General features: G+C 41.5%; 1 protein-coding gene across 1 annotated transcript; it reads right to left on the bottom strand.

Annotated features, from left to right (window-relative positions):
* Window positions 1-551: 551 nt before the first annotated feature.
* LOC129854128 (putative palmitoyltransferase ZDHHC13) lies at window positions 552-20,121 on the bottom strand. The gene is made up of 17 exons (XM_055920875.1): window positions 19,994-20,121; window positions 17,008-17,213; window positions 10,317-10,439; window positions 10,052-10,129; window positions 8,204-8,348; window positions 8,006-8,070; window positions 7,675-7,837; window positions 7,015-7,140; window positions 6,613-6,746; window positions 6,112-6,212; window positions 5,351-5,475; window positions 5,093-5,155; window positions 4,827-4,920; window positions 4,460-4,543; window positions 4,184-4,341; window positions 2,170-2,267; window positions 552-2,024 (listed from the first exon to the last, which is right to left on the bottom strand). The coding sequence occupies exons 1-17, from the start codon at window positions 20,015-20,017 to the stop codon at window positions 1,886-1,888; spliced, it is 1,926 nt and encodes a 641-aa protein (XP_055776850.1). The 5' UTR covers window positions 20,018-20,121; the 3' UTR covers window positions 552-1,885.
* Window positions 20,122-21,174: the final 1,053 nt, after the last annotated feature.

Genomic DNA, 21,174 nt, shown 5'->3' with positions numbered 1-21,174 from the left:
TGCGCTCATAAATATGCCGGTGTAATTTAAATAAACAAGGCAACGCTAATTACCAAACACATTCGCGTTAATCTATCCAAAACTTATGTCTGGGCGCCCATGCGCAAGCTTTTTCTAATTAAAAGTACATCAACTGCAGGAGGCTGATGAGGGTGTGTGTACATGGATTTAAACAATTTGTTTTACCTGCAATGAGATAAAGTAAAGGAATTATGTCTTGACTGGTGTCTTTCTTTGGCTTCAATTAAAGAGGTCTTGGAATGCATCATTTGTTTCATTAAAACTGTCTCCTGTGGTGTGGATAACATAAGTAAAATTGGGAGCCTGACTTAGTACAGGCTTGCCCAAATATGAAAATGAATACCAACATATCAATTATTAAAAAAATTGGTAAATAAGAGGATCATTACAGTTTTACTTACCATGTCTTCACATGGCTATGGAAGATCGATTGGAACACGAAGATACCACATCTTTCCATAAGCAGTCGTGGGGACATAAATCAAAGCTCACATACAGTATCGAACTCAAAAGGCTTTCTGACGCCATAGTAAAAACCAACTTGCAATGCTTTATTCTAATATCCAGTGCAGCGAGTTACAATGGCACATTACTTCATGTGGTTATGCAGAAAACAAGAAAAAGAAAAAAGCAACATAGCTTGGATGCTAATGTCCGTCGCATGACATTTCAGGTCAAACATAATAAAACTGTCCAGTCTGATCAAAGCCACACCCTGTCAGACGTGCACACCATCAGTGTGACCTTCAACACAAAATGTAAACAGTGAATCAAATGCATCCCGTGACATTTTCACACGGAAATATCACTTGATTTCTATCCGTAGGAATGGTATTCCACGAGTACATTTTTCTTAGCATGACTTGAAGCTATACGTTAGCATACAAAGTCCTAATATGATAAAAACATAACTAATGGAATAATAGGTATTTCGTTTTGGTTACGATAACATAAGACAGTTGGTCATTAATCGAAATGACTGGAAATCTCAAGACGGTTGCGTTAAGGCTGAAAGAGAAGAGCGTAGTTCGTAGGATGGCGGTTGGATATTGGATTGTTGCGATATGGGTTGAGTTGCGATTCCTTGCCTTCTCTCAATAGTGGGCACTAGTTCACCCTTAATGGATGTAAAAGCACTCAATTTGTGTAACAGCTGCCAACAGTACACTGTCCACCATATTTCTTCCACCCGTTCATTCCTTCTAAATCCACAAGGGGGAGTGAACGAGCGCACACCTCTGGGAGAGGGAATCGGAAACAGCAATGGTGTCTGTCCACTGTCGAGAAAGGCTGGATAGAAAATGAGCATACTTAGGAGGTACAGTACCAGTATTAGAAAAACTGCTCGAGAGAAAATGTATGCACTGCATGCTCCAATAAAAAGAGTTCAGTGACTGACAAAGCAATGCTTTGCTTAAACTGTCTACGGTGTTGGTCCTTCAATCTAAAAACACTCACAGTGTTCTTGCGAACACTGTAAAACAGACATTTAAAAGATCATTCTTCATAAAAAAAACACATTGATCAAAATATAACTATATTTATATTCATAAAAACACTGACTAACTTAATATACAATTTAAGCCATATTAAGGCTAATTTGACTTCACACAAATTATATTTCAAATGTTCCTTTTTTCCCCCTCATTAATATATACCAGTGTAAAGCAGCAGCAGTCTGTACAAAAAGCAAACGCATAAAAAAAAAAATCAGTACAACTTCCTCCATGCTATTTCCCTTTGTAGTGGTGTTTCTTCACAGGCTGTCCAAAATATACAAAAGATTAAAAAAATAAACAAGATTAATCCGTTTGGTCCAGAACGACCGCGGACCCAGCCCTAGCTGCCCTCTGACCCCGTGGGGTCAGACGATGTCGGGGTGGCCGAACATCATGTGGTCTCGGCCGGGTGGGTACTGCTGGGTCCAGTCGACCATGGCGGGCTTGAACAGCCCACAGCAACGCAGCTGGAAGAACGACACCAGGTTACGCACCACACCCAAACTAGGGAGGGAGAGAAAAGAGAAGAATGGAGAAAGTGAAAGGGAAGCACTGGGCTACAATCCTAAATAGTGTGAGGGAACACTGCTTATTGCTTTTGTCACCAAGTAAACGGAATCGGCAGGTTAGCCTGATGAAGACCACTTACTTGTAAGGGTTCTGTCTGAGGGAGATGGATTGTGGGAGTTTCCTCTGACGAAGCATCAGGTTTGCCCTCTCTGCGGTGGTCAGGCCGTAGAACGCAATCTATTCAGACAGACACACGTCTAAGTAAAATAGAAATGCCACTAAGCCTCCAAATTGTCACTTCGGCTTACAAGTCCCTGTCGTGAAAAAATTATGATAAAACAACGATAAATAATGCATCAGTTTAAATATTTCCTAAAAAAAGACAAAAGCAAATAGCAGTCCAGCTCTCCTCCCAGCCCGGCATCATTAAGGCAGTGAGAGACATCTCAGTGTGAGTGGGGCCCCAGCAGGGGGGACTGGCCCTGGGGAAGGCGCAGCAACAAGACTGCTTCAACACATCAATCATGAATAATACACGCAGCGTTTGATTCTGAGCAAATCAAAAGAAACACACAGCGAAAACAATGGCAACTCGAGCAAAACGAGAAAAATCAAATAGTGTATGTAGAGCGAGTGCACATAGAGCTGTTAAAGAACTAATGCATTACTGAGACAACAGCGGTTCAAGACGTTATTCAAATACAACATGCTTACAGTTGTAGCAGGGGAGGTTTTATTGTAGCATCATATAGATACTACATAAACACACACACACAGTAGAGGTCGACCGATTACCTTGGCAAGGAGCCAAGGTAAGGTGCTAGCTAGCATTAAACTTATCTTATAAAAAACAATCAATCTTAACATAATCACTAGTTAACTACACATGGTTGATGATTTTACTAGTTTAACTAGCTTGTCCTGTGTTGCATATAATCAATGCGGTGCCGGTTCATTTATCATCGAATCACAGCCTACTTCATCTTCGCCAAACGGGTGATGATTTAAAAAAAAAGCACAATTATTGCACCAATGTACCTAACCATAAACATCAATGCCTTTCTTAAAATCAATACACAAGTATATGTTTTTTTAAACCTGCATATTTAGTTAAAAGAAATTCATGTTAGCAGGCAATATTAACTAGGGAAATTGTGTCACTTCTCTTGCGTTCTGTGCAAGCAGAGTCAGGGTACATGCAGCAGTTTGGGCAGCATGGCTCGTTGCAAACTGTGTGAAGACCATTCCTTCCTAACAAAGACTAATTAATTTGCCAGAATTTTACATAATTATGACATAACATTGAATGTTGTGCAATGTAACAGCAATATTTAGACTTAGGGTGCCGCCCGTCCGATAAAATACGTAACAGTTCCATATTTCACTGAAAGAATAAACGTTTTGTTTTCAAAATTCTAGTTTCCGGATTTGACCATATTAATGACATAAGGCTCGTATTTCTGTGTTTATATTATATCATAATTAAGTCTATGATTTGATATTTGATAGAGCAGTCTGACTGAGCGGTGGTAGGCAGCAGAATACTCGTAAGCATTCATTCAAACAGCAATTTCCTGAGTTTGCGAGCAGCTCTTAGCAATGCTTGAAGCACAGCGCTGTTCATGACTTCAAGCCTATCAACTCCCGAGATTAGGCTGGCAATACTATAGTGCCTATAAGAACATCCAATAGTCAAAGGTATATGAAATACAAATGGTAGAGAGAGAAATAGTCCTATAATTCCTATAATAACTATAACCTAAAACTTATTAACTGGGAATATTGAAGACTCATGTTAAAAGGAACCACCAGCTTTCATATGTTCTCATGCTCTGAGCAAGGAACTTAAACATTAGCTTTTTTACATGGCACATATTGCACTTTCTTCTCCAACACTGTTTTTGCATTATTTAAACCAAATTGAACATGTTTCATTATTTATTTCAGACTAAATAGATTTTATTTATGTATTATATTAAGTTAAAATAAAAGTGTTCATTCAGTATTGTTTGTAATTGTCATTATTACAAATATATACATAAAAAAAAAAATGGCCGATTAATCGGTATCAGCATTTTTTGGTCCTCTAATAATCGCTATCGGCGTTGAAAAAATCATAATCGGTCGACCTCTAAAAACACACACACAGTTACCTGGTAGAGCTGTATGACCAGTAGTATGGAAGCCCAGGCGGTATGGAAGAAAGCTAGACAGAAGATGCCCAGTACCCAGGAAGAACAGCCCACCAGGGCAGAGATAACACCCCACACACCCTCCTCCTGGTAGTGCAGCGGACAGTGCTTTGACCAGTCTGGCAACACATACGAGAACGTCAGGCAACCAGATAATGCATTTACTTAAGAATGTACACAAATAAAAAGTGCAATAAAGTACTATTGTCTACGTGACTAATTGAGACTGTCACTCACACATGAGACATCCGTAGAACATCCACGCTCCCATCAGGCAGAGAGAGAGCAGGAAGAGAACAAAGAAGTGGTGGTTCCTGGCACCTGAAGAAAGTAAGGATGGGTGGGAGAAAGACCGAAACTTTGCCATTAAAACGTAAAACACTGGTGCTGACAACGTGGCTAATGCTGGCTGTGTATCGGAGTCAGCTAATCTTAGAAGAATACTGTATTTCCAAGTGTTCAAATACTAGTTGACTGCCACTACAATGATTGTATTCCACTACACAAACCTATTAGTGCGTATTGAGGCTTAGTGTAGCTTATCCTACAAACTATATCTATAATATACGGTAGACAAATATATAAGCTCTGTGGTTTTAGTTACCTATGCAGCCATTGATCCAGATGGAGTGATGATCCTGTTTTGCCACGCAGGCGTCACAGGAGAAGCAGTGATTGGCCCTCATTGGCTTCTTCATCTGCATAACCAAAAAACAACAACCAATCAACATTTCTTCATATCACCACATTTCCTAACACGTGAACGCTTGAGCAAACATATTTGAAGAAGTCTTCAGTATCCCGCTAATGGCTATGGTTTGAGTAAATGTGTTGGAATGTGACCGGTCTACTTTGGTCCTTGTGGCTTACCATACAGGAAGTGCAGAAGATCCTGGGGTCCAAGCAGCCCGCCTCTGCCAGCAACACCACATTCTGTTGGAGACACAGAAGACCAACCAGATCAAATCACATCCATGTCATTGAAGTAGATTGGCAGCCATGTCACATGCCAACTACCCTTCGAGCATGACCAGGGTAAATGTTGTGACCTGTCCATAATGTTTTTCTAGCTGTCTTTAAAAAACAACAGTGATGGAACAACGCCTCTCCCGATATCCTGCTCCTTACCATCTTTTTCTCTTCCTCAGTTGCCTTGACGATGCCGGGGTCAGTCCTACAGGAGCGGAGGTAGTAGTAGAGCAGAGCTGTGGCGTTGAAAGTGAACAACACCTGTACCGTGGCACTAGGACCATGTAGGGAGACGGGTTAAGGACATAACGTCACACCAAATACAGTAGGTGTATTCCAACCTACCCTGGAAGTCATGTTCGACCTGATAATTCAATTGCACCCACCTAGTGTCCCAGGACTAAATAAGTCCCTGATTAGAGGGGATGAACGAAAAAAACGCAACGGACAGGTCCAGATTTGAATTTTATGGGTATGAAACAGAGTATATTGCATTAACTACTTTAACACTTAAACCATGATACTGGACCGAGATGTACTTGGCGCAAAAGCGCAGCGCAGCGAGTGCTGCAGCCTCTCAAGCACATATTGTCCAGAGCGGCATGGGTAGAAAATACCACCCGAACCCTATACTTTCGTGCCGTCTCCCCTGTATACACTGTACCCTGCCTACCTGCCATATGATCAAATATGCAAGGAGGACGGAGCTCCGGTTCTACTTAAAAAAGAGACGGACTTGGTTAGGCTGGACTAGAATGGGCTGGATTGAAGTAGACCGAGATGGACTAGGACGGTCAATGACAGGGGAGCTGTTTAAGTGTTGATTCAGTACATTGTTAGATGCTGGGCAAATACAGAATGTAGAGTGCTGTGCTGGGTTGGAGTGCGAGTGTCAGTAGAGGCCCTGTGTTAAAGGATATCAGGCAGGAACCACAGGCACCAGGTGACCAGCATCCAGAAGACTGACGCCATGAGAGCTGTAGCAGGAACCAGCGACTGCAGGGCCTGGCTCGCCAACTGCCTGTAAGTGCGCACACACACACTTATTGTATACGTTATAACAGCGTTTCAACTCACAGAAGTCTTGTGTGAAAATGAAAAATGAGTTGTGCCATAAATGCTCCTAGAGAGTTCATTTTCTACTTAATGAGCAGCCGTGTCAGCAAACGATTGCCCGGGGAGATTTGACGGAACCAAGCGTGGACAGTATGAATAGAAGCAGGCTACTAGTCAGGATTAGAGCGCCATCTTGCGGGAGGTCCCTAGTAATACCAACAGAGTTATAGACATGGGGTGCACCGCGGGTCTCTCAATGCGTCGCAGTTGAAGAACACTCATCACAGCTGATCAACCCTAACCGCTGTGATGGTGTGTGCTCTCGTCTACTGGATTGACCACGGGCGGCCAATGTGCGTTCTCACCGTTGGGCCAGGTTGACCACAGCCATCACACAGGCCAGCAGAACCCCTTTTAGCAGCCAGGATTCTGAGCTCAAGTCAGCTATCGCTCCCAAACTGCCCAGCACAGCAACACTGAACATAAACTGAAGACACACCTAAAGAGAGACAAGGGCAGAGAGAAATAATCACGTAAATAATCTTTAAAAAGAGAAATGCTAATATTCATTTCAACCACAATGCGAGAAACACTGCAGCTTTGGGATCTCTATTTTAAGCAGAGGTTAATTATTGTTCTCCCTTATGCTGGAAAAATGGGTTACCATCTCTCACAGACATTTGTTGAGTATATGAAAGTGTAGTGCCCCACACCCTGTGTGTTGAAGTAACATAGGCAGAGGAAAAATGTGTTTGTGGTGTCCATACCCTGTATCGGTTAACTAGGCGCAGGCAGCGGGAGCTGGAGCGTATCCTCTCCTGCTTGATGTGGTTGAGCATGTGGATGAGCAGGGGGCTGTGCACCTGATGGGCCAGGTCTATGGGAGTGTGACCCTGAGAAGACAAACACAACACAGTCCCATCATCACACTCACAATCCTTAGTTAACCTCACACACTACAGTCACTACGACCATCGCTCATCCATATTTTTTATATGTACATATTCATCCCTTTACATTTGTGTGTATAACGTAGTTGTTGTGAATTTGTTAGATTACTTGTTAGATATTACCACATTGTCGGAACTAGAAGCACAAGCATTTCGCTACACTCGCATTAACATCTGCTAACCATGTATATGTGACCAATAAAATTTGATTTGATTGACTATAGCAAATAAATATGCACATGTCCATCTTTCAAATAGGCCAACACATGCATCTTAGAGCCTTATATGTTAGTAACATCCTGAGTATGATGCATGCATCGATTTAGTCTATGAATTGATAACCCCCCCCAACCCGAGGTGTGTAACTGTGTGTGAAGACAACCCATCGCTATATGGCAGCCATAGTGTCCTCCAGGAGCTCACATTTACGATAGGATTAATTAGTGTGTGTGTGTGTGTGTGAGATCAGGTTCTCACGTTGGCGTTCTCGGCATCCACGCTAGCCCCGGCCTCCAGCAGGATGTGGGCGGCGTCTACGTTTCCCGCCAGCACGGCACAGTGCAGCGGAGAGTTCCTGTTCACTTTGTCCACCGCACCCACCGACGCATTGCATTTCATCAGGAAGTTAGTGGGCTCGGGCCTGCATTCAATTATTGGTTTATCGATTTCAGATCGCCCCACCCTAACCATGACCTTTCTTAGTAGTACATTACCAAAACAGCCTAATAGGCCAGTTATTGAGGACATATGTTATTGTAAGAATACATGGAAAAGAAACAAATAATCATTGGGTTGCAGGGAAACGTACCCAATGATTTTCTGTGCTGCCAACATCAGGGGTGTCTGCCCATTTGAGTCAGGAAGGTCAACTTCCTACAACAGAAAAAAAAATAACTAAACACTTGTTAGACTGAAGGGAGAATAAAAGAGAAAGTAAGGATGAGAAAGCACAAGAATGAGTGTGGCTGAGAGAGAAAAAGAGAGCAAGAGAGAAAGAGAGTCTCACCTGTCCCTTGGCCATGAGGTAGGCTGCTATGGGCATGTGTTGGAAGAGGATTGCCAGATGCAGGCTGCGGTAGCCCTCCCCGTCGGCCATAGATGGGTCGGCTCCGTACCGCAGCAGCTGGATCACCATGGAGAGGTGGCCCTGCCTGTCCACAGACAACCAAACATAAAATCACCAAACCATATTTATATGTACCACATAACACAATTCATAACTCTGATTTAAAACCTTCTTAGCGCTATGTAGGTGCAGATCCGGTGAAATATATTGGCACCCTTACACTTTTTCAATGGAGCATTTACATTTACATTTAAGTCATTTAGCAGACGCTCTTATCCAGAGCGACTTACAAATTGGTGCATTCACCTTATGATATCCAGTGGAACAACCACTTTACAATAGTGCATCTAACTCTTTTAAGGGGGGGGGGTTAGAAGGATTACTTTATCCTATCCTAGGTATTCCTTAAAGAGGTGGGGTTTCAGGTGTCTCCGGAAGGTGGTGATTGACTCCGCTGACCTGGCGTCGTGAGGGAGTTTGTTCCACCATTGGGGTGCCAGAGCAGCGAACAGTTTTGACTGGGCTGAGCGGGAACTGTACTTCCTCAGAGGTAGGGAGGCGAGCAGGCCAGAGGTGGATGAACGCAGTGCCCTTGTTTGGGTGTAGGGCCTGATCAGAGCCTGAAGGTGCGGAGGTGCCGTTCCCCTCACAGCTCCGTAGGCAAGCACCATGGTCTTGTAGCGGATGCGAGCTTCAACTGGAAGCCAGTGGAGAGAGCGGAGGAGCGGGGTGACGTGAGAGAACTTGGGAAAGTTGAACACCAGACGGGCTGCGGAGCAGAATGTTCTTTTTTTTCTTCTTTTTTTTAAGCGGTTGAATGGCTATTTTTACCCTGTAAGCACCTGCAACTTACCATGATGAGATAAATAAAGCACCACGGTATGAGTCACAATACCCATAAAACCTTGGAGTCAAACAGGGAAATGGTTCCAATCTTTTTTCCAACATTCATTTTTCCCATAGGGGATTTTAGAAACACTTAAAAGGGTCGTGTTTCGTGTAGGCTTACCCTGGCTTGACGTTTTGATAACCATGTAAATCTCTCTAGGACAAGGTGACTTATCAATATATTCACCTGTATTTTAACCCCCCCCCCCCCCCAAAATGAAACGCTAATTAGTTGCTAATGTGGCTATCATAAAGGACTATAAATGCAATGATCTGGACGAGACTGCCGAATTGAGGCAAAGGTAAGAATCTCTGCATTAACAATCTAATGTTAGCTAAATGTAGTAATGAATAAATGGACAATTCTGTGAACAGTCTTGTGCAAGTTTTAAATTGACAATACCTGTTTGCAAAGGTGTCAGCTAGAGATGACGTGCAGGAGCTTGCAGGGATTTGTAGTCTTGCATGATGTCTACTTTGATGCTAATTAGCATTTTTTAATCTGAGAGTAAATAGAGGAAAATACATTTATAAAAGTCCCCTTGTCCGAGAGAGATTCACACGGTTATCAAAACGTCACGCCAGGGTAAGCCCGTATTTTAAGCTCTTCTAAAAATCCCCTATAAAAAAAATGATTGGAACCATTTCCCTGTTTGGCTCTATTACACAGTAAATGAGAACTTGCCTCCAACCAAATTCATTTGAATAATTTAGTCCAGGCCATTTTTTAGTTTGAAGTGAATCAAACAAATACACTTGTGAACAACGCAAGTTTTCCATTTAAAACATATCTGAGAAGAAATAGTAAATCAAGTAAGGGTGCCAATATATTTGACCGAAACTGTAAGGGTGGATAGAGAGGGAGAGAGGGGTGACCTTGCCTACCAACAAAGCAATTACCTTATGGCCCAATGCAGGGGTGTGGAGTTCAGGTCACCACCTAGCTGGTCTATGACGGCCCCTTTGGTTATATAATACCTATGAAAGAGCATTGAACGGACATATTAAAAATACACCTACCAATATCTTTGCACAGCAATCTTCCGCTTAGCATGGCCTCCTCTTTGGGAATGACATTGGATTGTTGTTTGTAAGAAAAAAACTCTACATTCAAAATCTAAATCTACATTCCTAATCAGACACGTGTTTGATGTAGAGTCCTTACTTGACCACCTCTGCGCGGTTGTTAATGGCTGCCCAGTGTAAGAGGGAGACATTCTCCTTGTCAGGCTGCCTCACATCGTAACCGGCCTCCACCAGTTCCTTACATCGGTCCAGGATACCAAACCTAGAATCCAAGCACGGGGGAAAAGATATTGAAAATCGATCCACTCGCCCATAGAATACATCTTTCTATCCATCTATCTATCTCTGGTAAAATATTCTGGAAGGTGTACTGGAATATAAGCATGAATCAAAAGGAAAATCTGGTACACTAAATGAGGTTACCATTTTTCCAACTAGTGGTAAGCTACAAGATTCTGTCATGTCATATCTATGTACTGACACTAGGGGTAAGTATTTAGTCATGTTCATAAATTGATGCCATAGCTTTTCTGCATTTGGTCAGAAAAGTTATGCTAGTTATTAGCATGCATGACTACATGGTTACATGGTCTGGTTGGAGAACAGAGATGTTGAGTTTGAGAGAGAAGTTGCCGGAAGGATGCAGGATTTTCACAGGAACAAAACCAAACACGTGGTCCCGTGCGGCTCAGTTTGTAGAGCATGGTGCTTGCAACACCAGGGTCGTGGGTTCGATTCCCATGGGGGACCAGTATGGGGGGAAAAGTATGAAAATGTATGCACTCACCCCTGTAAGTCGCTCTGATTAAATGCATCTGATAAATGACTAAAATGTTGGCACCAACCAGAATTTAAGGAACACCAGAAATATTGATAGATTTGATTCCGATTTAGCTTAGAATTACATTGATAAGGCATATGCGTCCCTGAGTAAGCTATCTATCAATTTTCAGTTTTTCCTGTGCCATCCAAATTTGTGCATAGCCAAGGTAACATGACTAAAGAAAATTGTTTATCAAACCAGAAATTCGCGGCTCGCTAGTAGTTTAAAAAAACGGCCCGCAGCATGGTTTATAAAATTATATAAAATGTGCACCAACTCGCGTAGAAAGGGAAGAAGGTACAGTAGCTCCGGTAATATAGAGCATAGCTTTTGAGTGGTTTGGGCTAGAAACTCACGGTTTTAAGTGATGTAAAAGCTCAAGCACGACTGTCACGGTGCTCCGTTTTTCCTCTTTGACAGCAAAGTCAGACTGGCCCGTTTGGTCTTACAAACAAAATAAAAAAAGTATCCACTTCGCGCAACCGCTCCAATTAAACACCAAAAGAAGAAACCCCATCACTCTCTGCACACCCCACTCATCATCATGGCTAAATAACATTTTAAAAACTGATGGATGCGCAGAAACAACAGACGGAGAAAAGCAGCTGAGTAGCCAGTGTGGTTAAGGGATGAATCTGGCTGCTCGAACAGCTGTCACACGTGATAATTTATGGAGAACTCATTCTGAATGACATCACTCTGAACTCGGTTTGATATTCTATTTGTAGAACGCATAGGGTTGCATTCTGTGCTCAGTCATTCATTTTGATATGAGAAACACCATTATATGTTGGTATCAAGGAGGGGATTCGATTAAGCCGGCCCGGGCTGGCGTAGTTTGCACCGAGTGAAAAGTGACTGCATTTGTTTTGGGACAGGGCAGCCTGCCATGAGCCGGGTGCCCTATTCTGGCCAACGGCAAAGTCGGCTTAAAACAAAAGTGATGTAGGTTAAGCACTAGTATTCTGTGTTTTCACATGCAAAAGTGATAGTTTAAAAAAAATCTAAACTATACTGAACAAAAAGAGAATTGCACCATGTAAAGTGTTAGTTTCACGTTTCAGGCGTTGAAATAAAAGATCCCAGAATGTTCCATACACGCACAAATAACTTATGCACAAATGTGTTTACATCCCTGTTAGTGAGAATTTCTCCTTTGCCTAGATAATCCATTCACCTTACAGGTGTGGCATATCAAGAAGCTGATTAAACAGTGTAATTATTATACAGGTGCACCTTGTGCTGGGGACAAAAGGCCACTCTAAAATGTTCAGTTTTATCACACAACAAAGTTATGAGGGAGTGTGCAATTGGGATGCTGCCTGCAGGAACGTTCACCAGAGCTGTTGCCAGATAATTTAATGTTAATTACTCTACCATAAGCCGCCGCCACATGACATTTTAGAGAATTTGGTAGTACGTCCAACCGGCCTCACAACCGGCAACCACGTGTATGGCATCTTGTGGGCGAGCGGTTTGCTGATGTCAATGTTGTGAACAGAGTGCCCCATGGTGAAAGTGGGGTTTATGGTAGAAAATCGTGCAATCGAATAAGGTTTCTCAGTACTGTCTCGCCTGTGTCTGTGGGACTGAGTTGGGCCTCTGGGGCTTGGCACTGGCAATTGATTTATGATGACTTGGTGATAAAACCTGCATTCCATAGAATGAGTTGGTGTTTGTATACTGTGACGTACCAGGGAGATGTCTCTGGTGTGGACGGCTGATGGGAGGAACCTCGTCTTAGGGGCCAAACCCTGGTTTCTACACAATTGGAAGAGTCTTCACAGTAAACGCTATCTAGCTGGGTGAATACTCCTTTCTCACATACAAATCCTAACCTTTTGACCCATTTCAGACATCTGCAGTTTGGCACGTATTCAGGAGGATGTGTCGTAACTATAAAGATACTGTGGCTCAGTTCTGCTCGTTGGGCTCTCAGCGAACACTTAAGCGTGGTCATTGACCAGCTTCATTATTGCAATAATTAAAACGATATTAAAGAATGATTGTTTGAAGAAATAAAGTCGCTGTCGCTTGGTAGGAATTTCCACCACAGGTTATGGTATGGGCAGGCATAAGCTACGGACAACAAACTCAATTGCATTTTAAAAATCAATGGTAATTTGAATACACAGACGATGAGATCCTGAGGCCTGAGATCCTGATATCACTGTGACGAGATCCCGAGGCCCATTGTCGTGCCATTCACCAAAGATTAAGATAGGCAAAAGAACACTGATACTGGACAGAGGAACTCTGCCTAGAAGGCCAGCATCCCGGAGTCACCTCTTCAACTGTTGACGTTGAGACTTGGGTTTTGCGGGTACTATTTAATGAAGCTGCCAGTTGAGACTTGTGAGGCATCTGTTTCTCAAACTAGACACTAATGTACTTGTCCTCTTGCTCAGTTGTGCACCGGGGCCTCCCACTCTTTCTATTCTGGTTAGAGCCAGTTTGCACTGTTCTGTGAAGGGAGTAGTACACAGTGTTGTACCAGATCTTCAGTTTCTTTGCAATTTCTCGCATGGAATAGCCTTCAGTTCTTCGTTTCTGGCCATTTTGAGACTGTAAATCGAACCCACAAATGCTGATGCTCCAGATACTCAACTAGTCGAAGGCCATTTTTATTGCAACAGTTTTCAACTGTGCTAACAATTCCAAAAGGGTTTTCTAATAATCAATTAGCCTTTGAAATGATAAACTTGGATTAGCTAACACAACATGGCATTGGAACACATGAGTGATGGTTGCTGATAACGGGCCTCTGGAATATCTACGTATGCGTACATCAAAAATCAGCTACAATAGCCATTTAGAAAATGAATGTCTACACTGTATTTCTGATCAATTTGATGTTATTTTAAAAGAGAACATGTTTGACTTTTCTTTCAAAAACAAGGACATTTCTAAGTGACCCCAAACCTTTGAATGGTAGTGTATATTTTATGGAAAAGTGATGCATGTTATCTGAACTATGCATCACGCTGCCTTGTTGACAACATGACTGAGTGCCACGACTCTTCACGGAATGCATTGCCTGACATCAGACTGCTAAACAGCCATCACAAGCACATCAGAGGCAGCTGCCTATAGACACAGATTAGGGATCACTGGCCACTTTAACAATGTTCCGTATCTAGCATTACTCGTCTCATATGTATAAACCACAAACCACACTATTCTACGGTATCTTTGTCACTTTTAAATTGTGTTTACATATTGCAACACCCCTTTCAAATGTATATACTGTATTGTATTCTATACTACACCACTGAATGGTAAACAGCCATCTCCAGCACAACAGAGGCTGCTGCCTATGGACAGATTAGGAATCACTGGCGATTAAGGAAATGAAACACTAGCCACTTTGATAAATGTCTCCGTATCTTGCATTACTCTATACTATTCTACGGTAGCGTAGTCACTTTAATCGTTTGTAAATATTACATCACCCATCTCATATGTAAACTCAGCAAAAAAAGAAACGTCCCTTTTTCAGGACCCTGTCTTTCAAAGATCATTCGTAAAAATCCAAATAACTTCACAGATCTTCATTGTAAAGGGTTTAAACACTGTTTCCCATGCTTGTTCAATGAACCATAAACAATGAACATGCACCTGTGGAACGATCATTAAGACACTAACAGCTTACAGACGGTAGGCAATTAAGGTCAAAGTTATGAAAACTTAGGACACTAAAGAGGCCTTTCTACTGACTCTGAAAAACACCAAAAGAAAATTGCCCAGGGTCCCTGCTCATCTGCGTGAATGTGACTTAGGCATGCTGCAAGGAGGCATGAGGACTGCAGATGTGGCCAGGGCAATAAATTGCAATGTCCGTACTGTGAGACGCCTAAGACAGCGCTACAGGGACACAGGGCGGACAGCTGATCGTCCTCGCAGTGGCAGACCACGTGTAACAACACTTGCACAAAATCGGTACATCCCAACATCACACCTGCGGGACAGGTACAGGATGGCAACAACAACTGCCCGTGTTACACCAGGAACGCACAATCCCTCCATCAGTGCTCAGATTGTCCGCAATAAGCAGAGAGAGGCTGGACTGGGGGCTTGTAGGCCTGTTGTAAGGCAGGTCCTCACCAGATATCACCAGCAACAATGTCATCTATGGACACAAACCCACCATCGCTGGACCAGACAGGACTAGCAAAAAGTTCCCCCCCCCCCCAGCAATAAGACTGCTGAACAGTTAATCAAATGGCATTTTTGTTCCACTGCTGCTACTTGCTGTTTATTATCTATTCATAGTCACTTTACCCCTTACTTACATGTACATATTACCTACTAACCAGTAACCCCACACATTGACTCTGTACCAGTACCCCCCTGTATATAGCCTCATGTAATTTTTTTTTATTTGTTTCAAACTTTAGTTTATTTCGTAAATATTTTCTTAACTCTTATTTTTCTTACAACTGCATTGTTGGTTAAGGGCTTGTAAGTAAGCATTTCACAGTAAGATCTACACTGGTTGTATTCAGCGCATGTGACTAATTCATTTGTATTTAATTTGTTAAGCACATATTTACTCCTGTGCTTATTTAAGCTTGCCATAACAAAGGGGTTGAATACTTATTGAATCAAGACATTTCAGCTTTTCCTTTTCATTCTAAAAACATCATTCCACTTTGAAATTATGGGGGATTGTGTGTAGGCCAGTTACAAAAAAAACTCAATGTAATCAATTTTAGATTCAGGTTGTAACCCAACAAAATGTGGAAAAAGTCAAGGGGTATGAATACTTTCTGAAGGCACTGTTGATGGGAGGGCATACAGGCTGTCGACTATTAACGTGTCATTTGTCTAAATGAGTAACGGTGTTTGAGCACTGCACAAGTTAATGGAAACCGCTGATGATTGAAATGACACCCACCCTGTATTCAAGAGCATGTGTCTCAAATGATAGCGGGCACAACACACAACCCTCAGATGATGTAAAGTAGGGTCTAAGCTACATGTTTACTCATTTTTTTAAATAATTATCTTAAAAAGGTTAATAAATGCCATAGTTGTTATAATCCCCTCCCATTTATTTATTATAAAATAATGACAATCCTGTTTGGAAGCAATTAAATTACAGCAAACTGTCTTTTCCAGTGATGAAGACATATCTCATGGTATGCAAAATTGATAAACTGAGCACCTTCATCTCCTGAATGTTTTGTCATTCAGGTCTAAAAAGTCACTTTCTGACCACTTCTTCCATGGGCAAACATGTATGGAAAGTTTTGTTTAAATCAGAAAAGGTATGTTGTCAAAAAGTGATTGAATTAAAAATGGATTTGCCCTAAAGTTAATCCTGCGCCTCCTCCAATGCCTATATGTGTTCTGTGGGTTATTACACACAGACGTGACGTAAGCTGAGGAAAAATGTAGTTAGCTGAGGCAAGCGAGTGTTAGTTTGCCAACTTAAATGCTAACGTAGTTAGCTAGCTAAAGTCAGCTAATATCAAATAGCTAACGTTAATAACTTCCGTGTGTAATAATTTGGCCTGTAGAAAACATACATGCAACTATAATTTGCATTATCAACTATAATTACAGCACAATTTAGAATACAGGTTGCACTCCAAAATTCCCAGTAAGGAAACAAGTTTTTTGCCTGGAGTGCATGCTGACAGTCTCCAGAGAAGGTAGTGATCACACAGGGAGAAGATCTGTTTGCGTGCGTCACCTCACCCCCAAAAGTTTTCTTTACAGATCTACACGATTCACGTAGATGAATATCGCCAAAGAGTGACGAGTTTGCAATCCCTGAAAGCTATTCAGTCCTCAGTATTGCTATTTGACCCAAATGCAAAGTGTTATTCTTACTAATCTGATCACTACTGCTTTGTGGATCTCCAGGGATGATTTCAAATGAAAATATATTACCCATATTGTGCACTACTTTTGATCTGAGCTATGGGGTTGGGAGTAGAATAATCGCACTGTGTGGGCATTAATAGGGTTTAATATGAGAGACAACAGTGGTGAATCTTACTGTGTTGCTTTGACAATGTCCCAGCTGCTGCTGTCATCCATATGCGACCGTTTCTTGGGCTGCTGAGTGGGGTCTATCTGGTCAGCTCGTGGGCCAAATTGGCCATGGAACCCGTGCGCCAAACCACCGCCGTGACCCCCGAATCCATGCACTGTAGGCCCATGCGAGTGACCCCCGTGGCCTTGGCAACTGTCATGGTTGTGAACCTGTCAAATACACAGAAAGAGAGAATCGGTACATAATCAACTATAGATGGAAATTCTACATTTTGGTGAGTTTGCCTGACTTGCAAATAGATGGTACGCAGTGATTGACATTAAGGGTTGGCCTACTGCCTCGGGCAATTGAACTTAGCAATCATGCAAGTTGAGCCTGCTTTGAGGTTGACCCATTGGGCAGGTGATTAAAAAAAAAGAGACAAAATCGTGAAAACAACCAAACCACAAAGAATTCCAGTAGCCTGATCTTTCTGGCTCCTCCCCATTATTTAAGTAAAAGACAGACAATTTATGGCATTTAGGCAATTATGTGGTAATGGAATTGCGGTGAGACTCAAATGTATGCCAAACAAAAAACATTGATTTCAAAGTTTAAGAAACCATAAAAACTTGGTATGCAAAGTATGCAAAGAACTACAAGAACTACTTTGAACAACATACACCAAAGATTTTCCAAAAACCCATTTACTGCAAGAACTGTGCAGCTGCAAAGTGTGCAAACAGAATTTCGGTAAAATCTCCCTCAGTTTTTTATCTGTCCACATTTTCAAAAAATTCTGTTAAATCCCCGAATTAAGATTCAACAATGTTTGCAGAATGAAATGGGGCACCAGCTATGACACATCTATTATTTTGGTTAACTACAGTAAGTGGATTTATACCCAGTAACTGAATTGCGATAACAGAATTTAATCATGGATCCCTGATCTGTACTCCACAGAAATGCATAATTATGGATATGAATGTCATTCTCTTCATGGTAATGTATCCTAAATAGGTACACAAAAAGGTATAAATATGCAATATCCTCCTTTGCATATGTGGGTATTATTCTACACACTGGCAATTATGTTAATGAGCTTTGCCCCTAAACAAGACCAAATAGGTTGGTCCAGCAAAATCTGAACCAATTATAGATGGTTATTTTTCCCACGTTTGGACATCAAAGTACAGCACAATTTGCCACAGTATAGTTCAGTAATAGAGTATAGTACATTAATTTACTCAATTCATGTGCTCTACTGTGTACTGTACTTTTCTTTAAAAAGTGACTAAGAAGCACTCATCATTTCAAATATAATATGTCGTATTAAACAGCATATAAACACTAAATAGGTCAGGAACCAGATAGATAGCCTAAGAAGGAACGAAGATTAATTATTTAGGCTATATTTTTGGCCTATTGCAATTATTTCAAGGCTATAGCCTACAGAGTGCGACACACTAGGCTGGCAGGAACATGATATTTTGGTACGCAATTTATTTTTGTAATCATTTACTTATTAAACTTGCATTTGGAATTTCTTGTAAAAAAGAATTCTTACATAATCAAAATATGTTGTAGACAAAATAATGAAAAGGGCTGTGTGGTAGCTTCAATAATGACACAGACTTGTAGTTTTTTTAATGGACGACTTGGCCTTGACTCGACCCATTCTTCCTGGGACTCGACTTGAGAGACGGACCTAGTGACTCGAAAAATAGTTACAATGGCTGGGTATAATTTGTGTTACGTTCCAACAGGAATTTGTTACAAAAACTTCGCAAATAACAAGGTTGCCAACAAACAATGCATAAAAAGTTGTATAGCAGCATAATAAAATACCAGGTAGGGAGTGGGCTATTTAATTACGTTTTTCACTCACCATGTTTATTCCGAAAAATGTCTGTCCTCACTCTGGTAGCCTATGGACAAATATTAACTTCTTCGAGATCAGTGTCCCGTCCACAGGACGGTTAAGCTAACGTAGGCTAATGCAATTTGCATGAGGTTGTAAGTAACAAGAACATTTCCCAGGACATAGACATATCTGATATTGGCAGAAAGCTTAAATTCTTGTGAATCTAACTGCACTGTCCAATTTACAGTAGCTTTTACAGTGAAAGAATACCACGCTATTGTTTGAGTGCGCACAATGTTGAACATGTTGTTATTAATAAACAAATTAGGCACATTTGGGCAGTCTTGAAATAAAACATAAATGTAATGGTTCATTGGATCAGTCAAAAAAGTGTACATACACTGTTGCCATCTAGCGGCTAAAACCTAAATTACACCTGGGCTGGAATAATACATTATGGCCTTTTCTTGCATTTCAAAGATGGTAAAAAGATTAAAATTAAATTCTTCTTTGGATTATATTTTACCAGATCTATTCTGTTATATTCGCCTACATTTCCACAAACCTTAAATTGTTTCCTTTCAAATGGTACCAAGAATATGCATATCCTTGCTTCAGGGCCTGAGATACAGGCAGTTAGATTTGGGTATGTTAGTTTAGGCGAAAATTGAAAAAAGGGGGCGGATCCTTAAGAGGTTTTTACCAGCTACGTAGTGAGTTGATGCCTATTCGGCAGCTAGCTAACTAGGTGAATTACAGCTTTGTTAGGACGTTAGTTACCTAATACAGTTTCCCTGTTCTACGACACACACATACAGCTACCTAACCAACCTAGCTACAGTAGCTATACTGAATAACGTCAGCTGCATAGACGATGACAGTTGTCTGAAATGTTGTTGGTAATTTGACATTACATACCTACTGATCAGTGCTAGTTTAGTTATTAGCTACCTATCTGCCTTGGCGTGCATGACTGCTACCTCTTCTCAATGGCATTTCCCCAAACTTGCTGCCAGTTCATGAAGCGTCTAACCTTAGGCTAACTAGCTACCTAGCTAGATATGCTGGCTATTTTAGCACCGCTCTAAATAGAGAGCAAGTATTCCCTTCCTCTTCAATCAAGAATCACTGTAAAGTTAAACTTACGCCGTTATCTCCCTTCCAATCCATTATACAGCCAGAAATGTGACGAGAGGACAACGAAAATCGTTTAATTTTGCGCGAACTCCCTTCGGCCTCAACTTCCTTCTTCTTCTTCTTCAGTGATTTTATATGGCGCTTGGCAACCAACTTTAAGGTGCATTACCTCCGCCAACTGGACTGGAGTGTGGACAAAAGACAGTGGATGTCTAAATCCTACCCAATAATGTTGAGTCTTTGCCCGACAAAGTGATGTTAGGATATATACGTTGTCCTGTACGAGCTTTTCTGCCGAATACATTACGTTGTTATAGGTGTCAAGCTTATGGGCATGTGACAGCACTGTGTAGGAGGGAGGTTCTTAGGTGTGAGAAGTGTGCAGAAGGTCATGAGACAAAGGAATGTGTAGCATTGGGGAAAGCATTGATATGTCTTAATTGTAGGGGTGCCCATGGGGCTGGGGACTAGAAATGTCCCGTGCAAGAGAGGCATGTTGAGGTTTCCAGGGTTAGAGTAGTGCAGAAGTTGACATATGCTGAGGCATTGAATAAAGTAGAGGAAGATGTGTCAAGGGGGATGGATCTTGAGAGGAGTGATGTGAGTAGTAGATCTGTACTAGTACAGAGAGATAGGCCAACAAGTGATATATGTTTCGGTAAGATTGGATTTTTAGCATTTAAAGAAATGGTTATCAACTGTACTGGAGAGATGGAACGTAAGTCGCATAAAATGAAGGTTGTGGTGGCAGCTGCAGAGAGGTATTTGGGTGTGCGAGACTTAACAGGGGTGGCAGCGTAGCCTAGTAACCGAAAGGTTGCAAGTTCCCCGAGCTGACAAGGTACAAATCTGTCGTTCTGCCCCTTCCTAGGCCGTCATTGAAAATAAGAATTTGTTCTTAACTGACTTGCCTAGTTTAAATAAAGGTAAAATAAAAACTTCAGAAGAGTTACAGGGTGTGTTAAGTATGTCCCTTCCTCTCAGGTTGTTGGCATGAGTTAGGACTAAATATATTTAAACAGTGGAGTAGGGTGGTGTTATTTTAACAAATTTATTATTATTTGTATTTTTTTGTTTGTGTGGTGTTGGATTGTAGGGTATTTGTTTATTTATTTTTTCATGCAAAGTTAAGGGAGTTGTACTCCAGTCCAGTAGGTGGCGGTAATGCAACAAATATTTGATGCCAACCG

This window comes from Salvelinus fontinalis, chromosome 4, assembly GCF_029448725.1.
Source record: "Salvelinus fontinalis isolate EN_2023a chromosome 4, ASM2944872v1, whole genome shotgun sequence".
NCBI classification, from domain to species: Eukaryota; Metazoa; Chordata; class Actinopteri; order Salmoniformes; family Salmonidae; genus Salvelinus; species Salvelinus fontinalis.
Note: the sequence above shows the minus strand (reverse complement) of the source record. Positions and strands in the feature narration are given on the sequence as shown.

Excerpts from the sequence above, each read along its gene's own strand:
- LOC129854128 (XM_055920875.1), bottom strand. The coding sequence starts at position 20,017 with ATGGATTGGAAGGGAGATAACGGC. Across the intron at positions 5,156-5,350 it reads CTGAGGAAGAGAAAAAGATG|AATGTGGTGTTGCTGGCAGA; the intron begins GTAAGGAGCAGG and ends TGTCTCCAACAG. Across the intron at positions 2,268-4,183 it reads TGGTCATACAGCTCTACCAG|ATTGCGTTCTACGGCCTGAC; the intron begins GTAACTGTGTGT and ends CTGTCTGAATAG.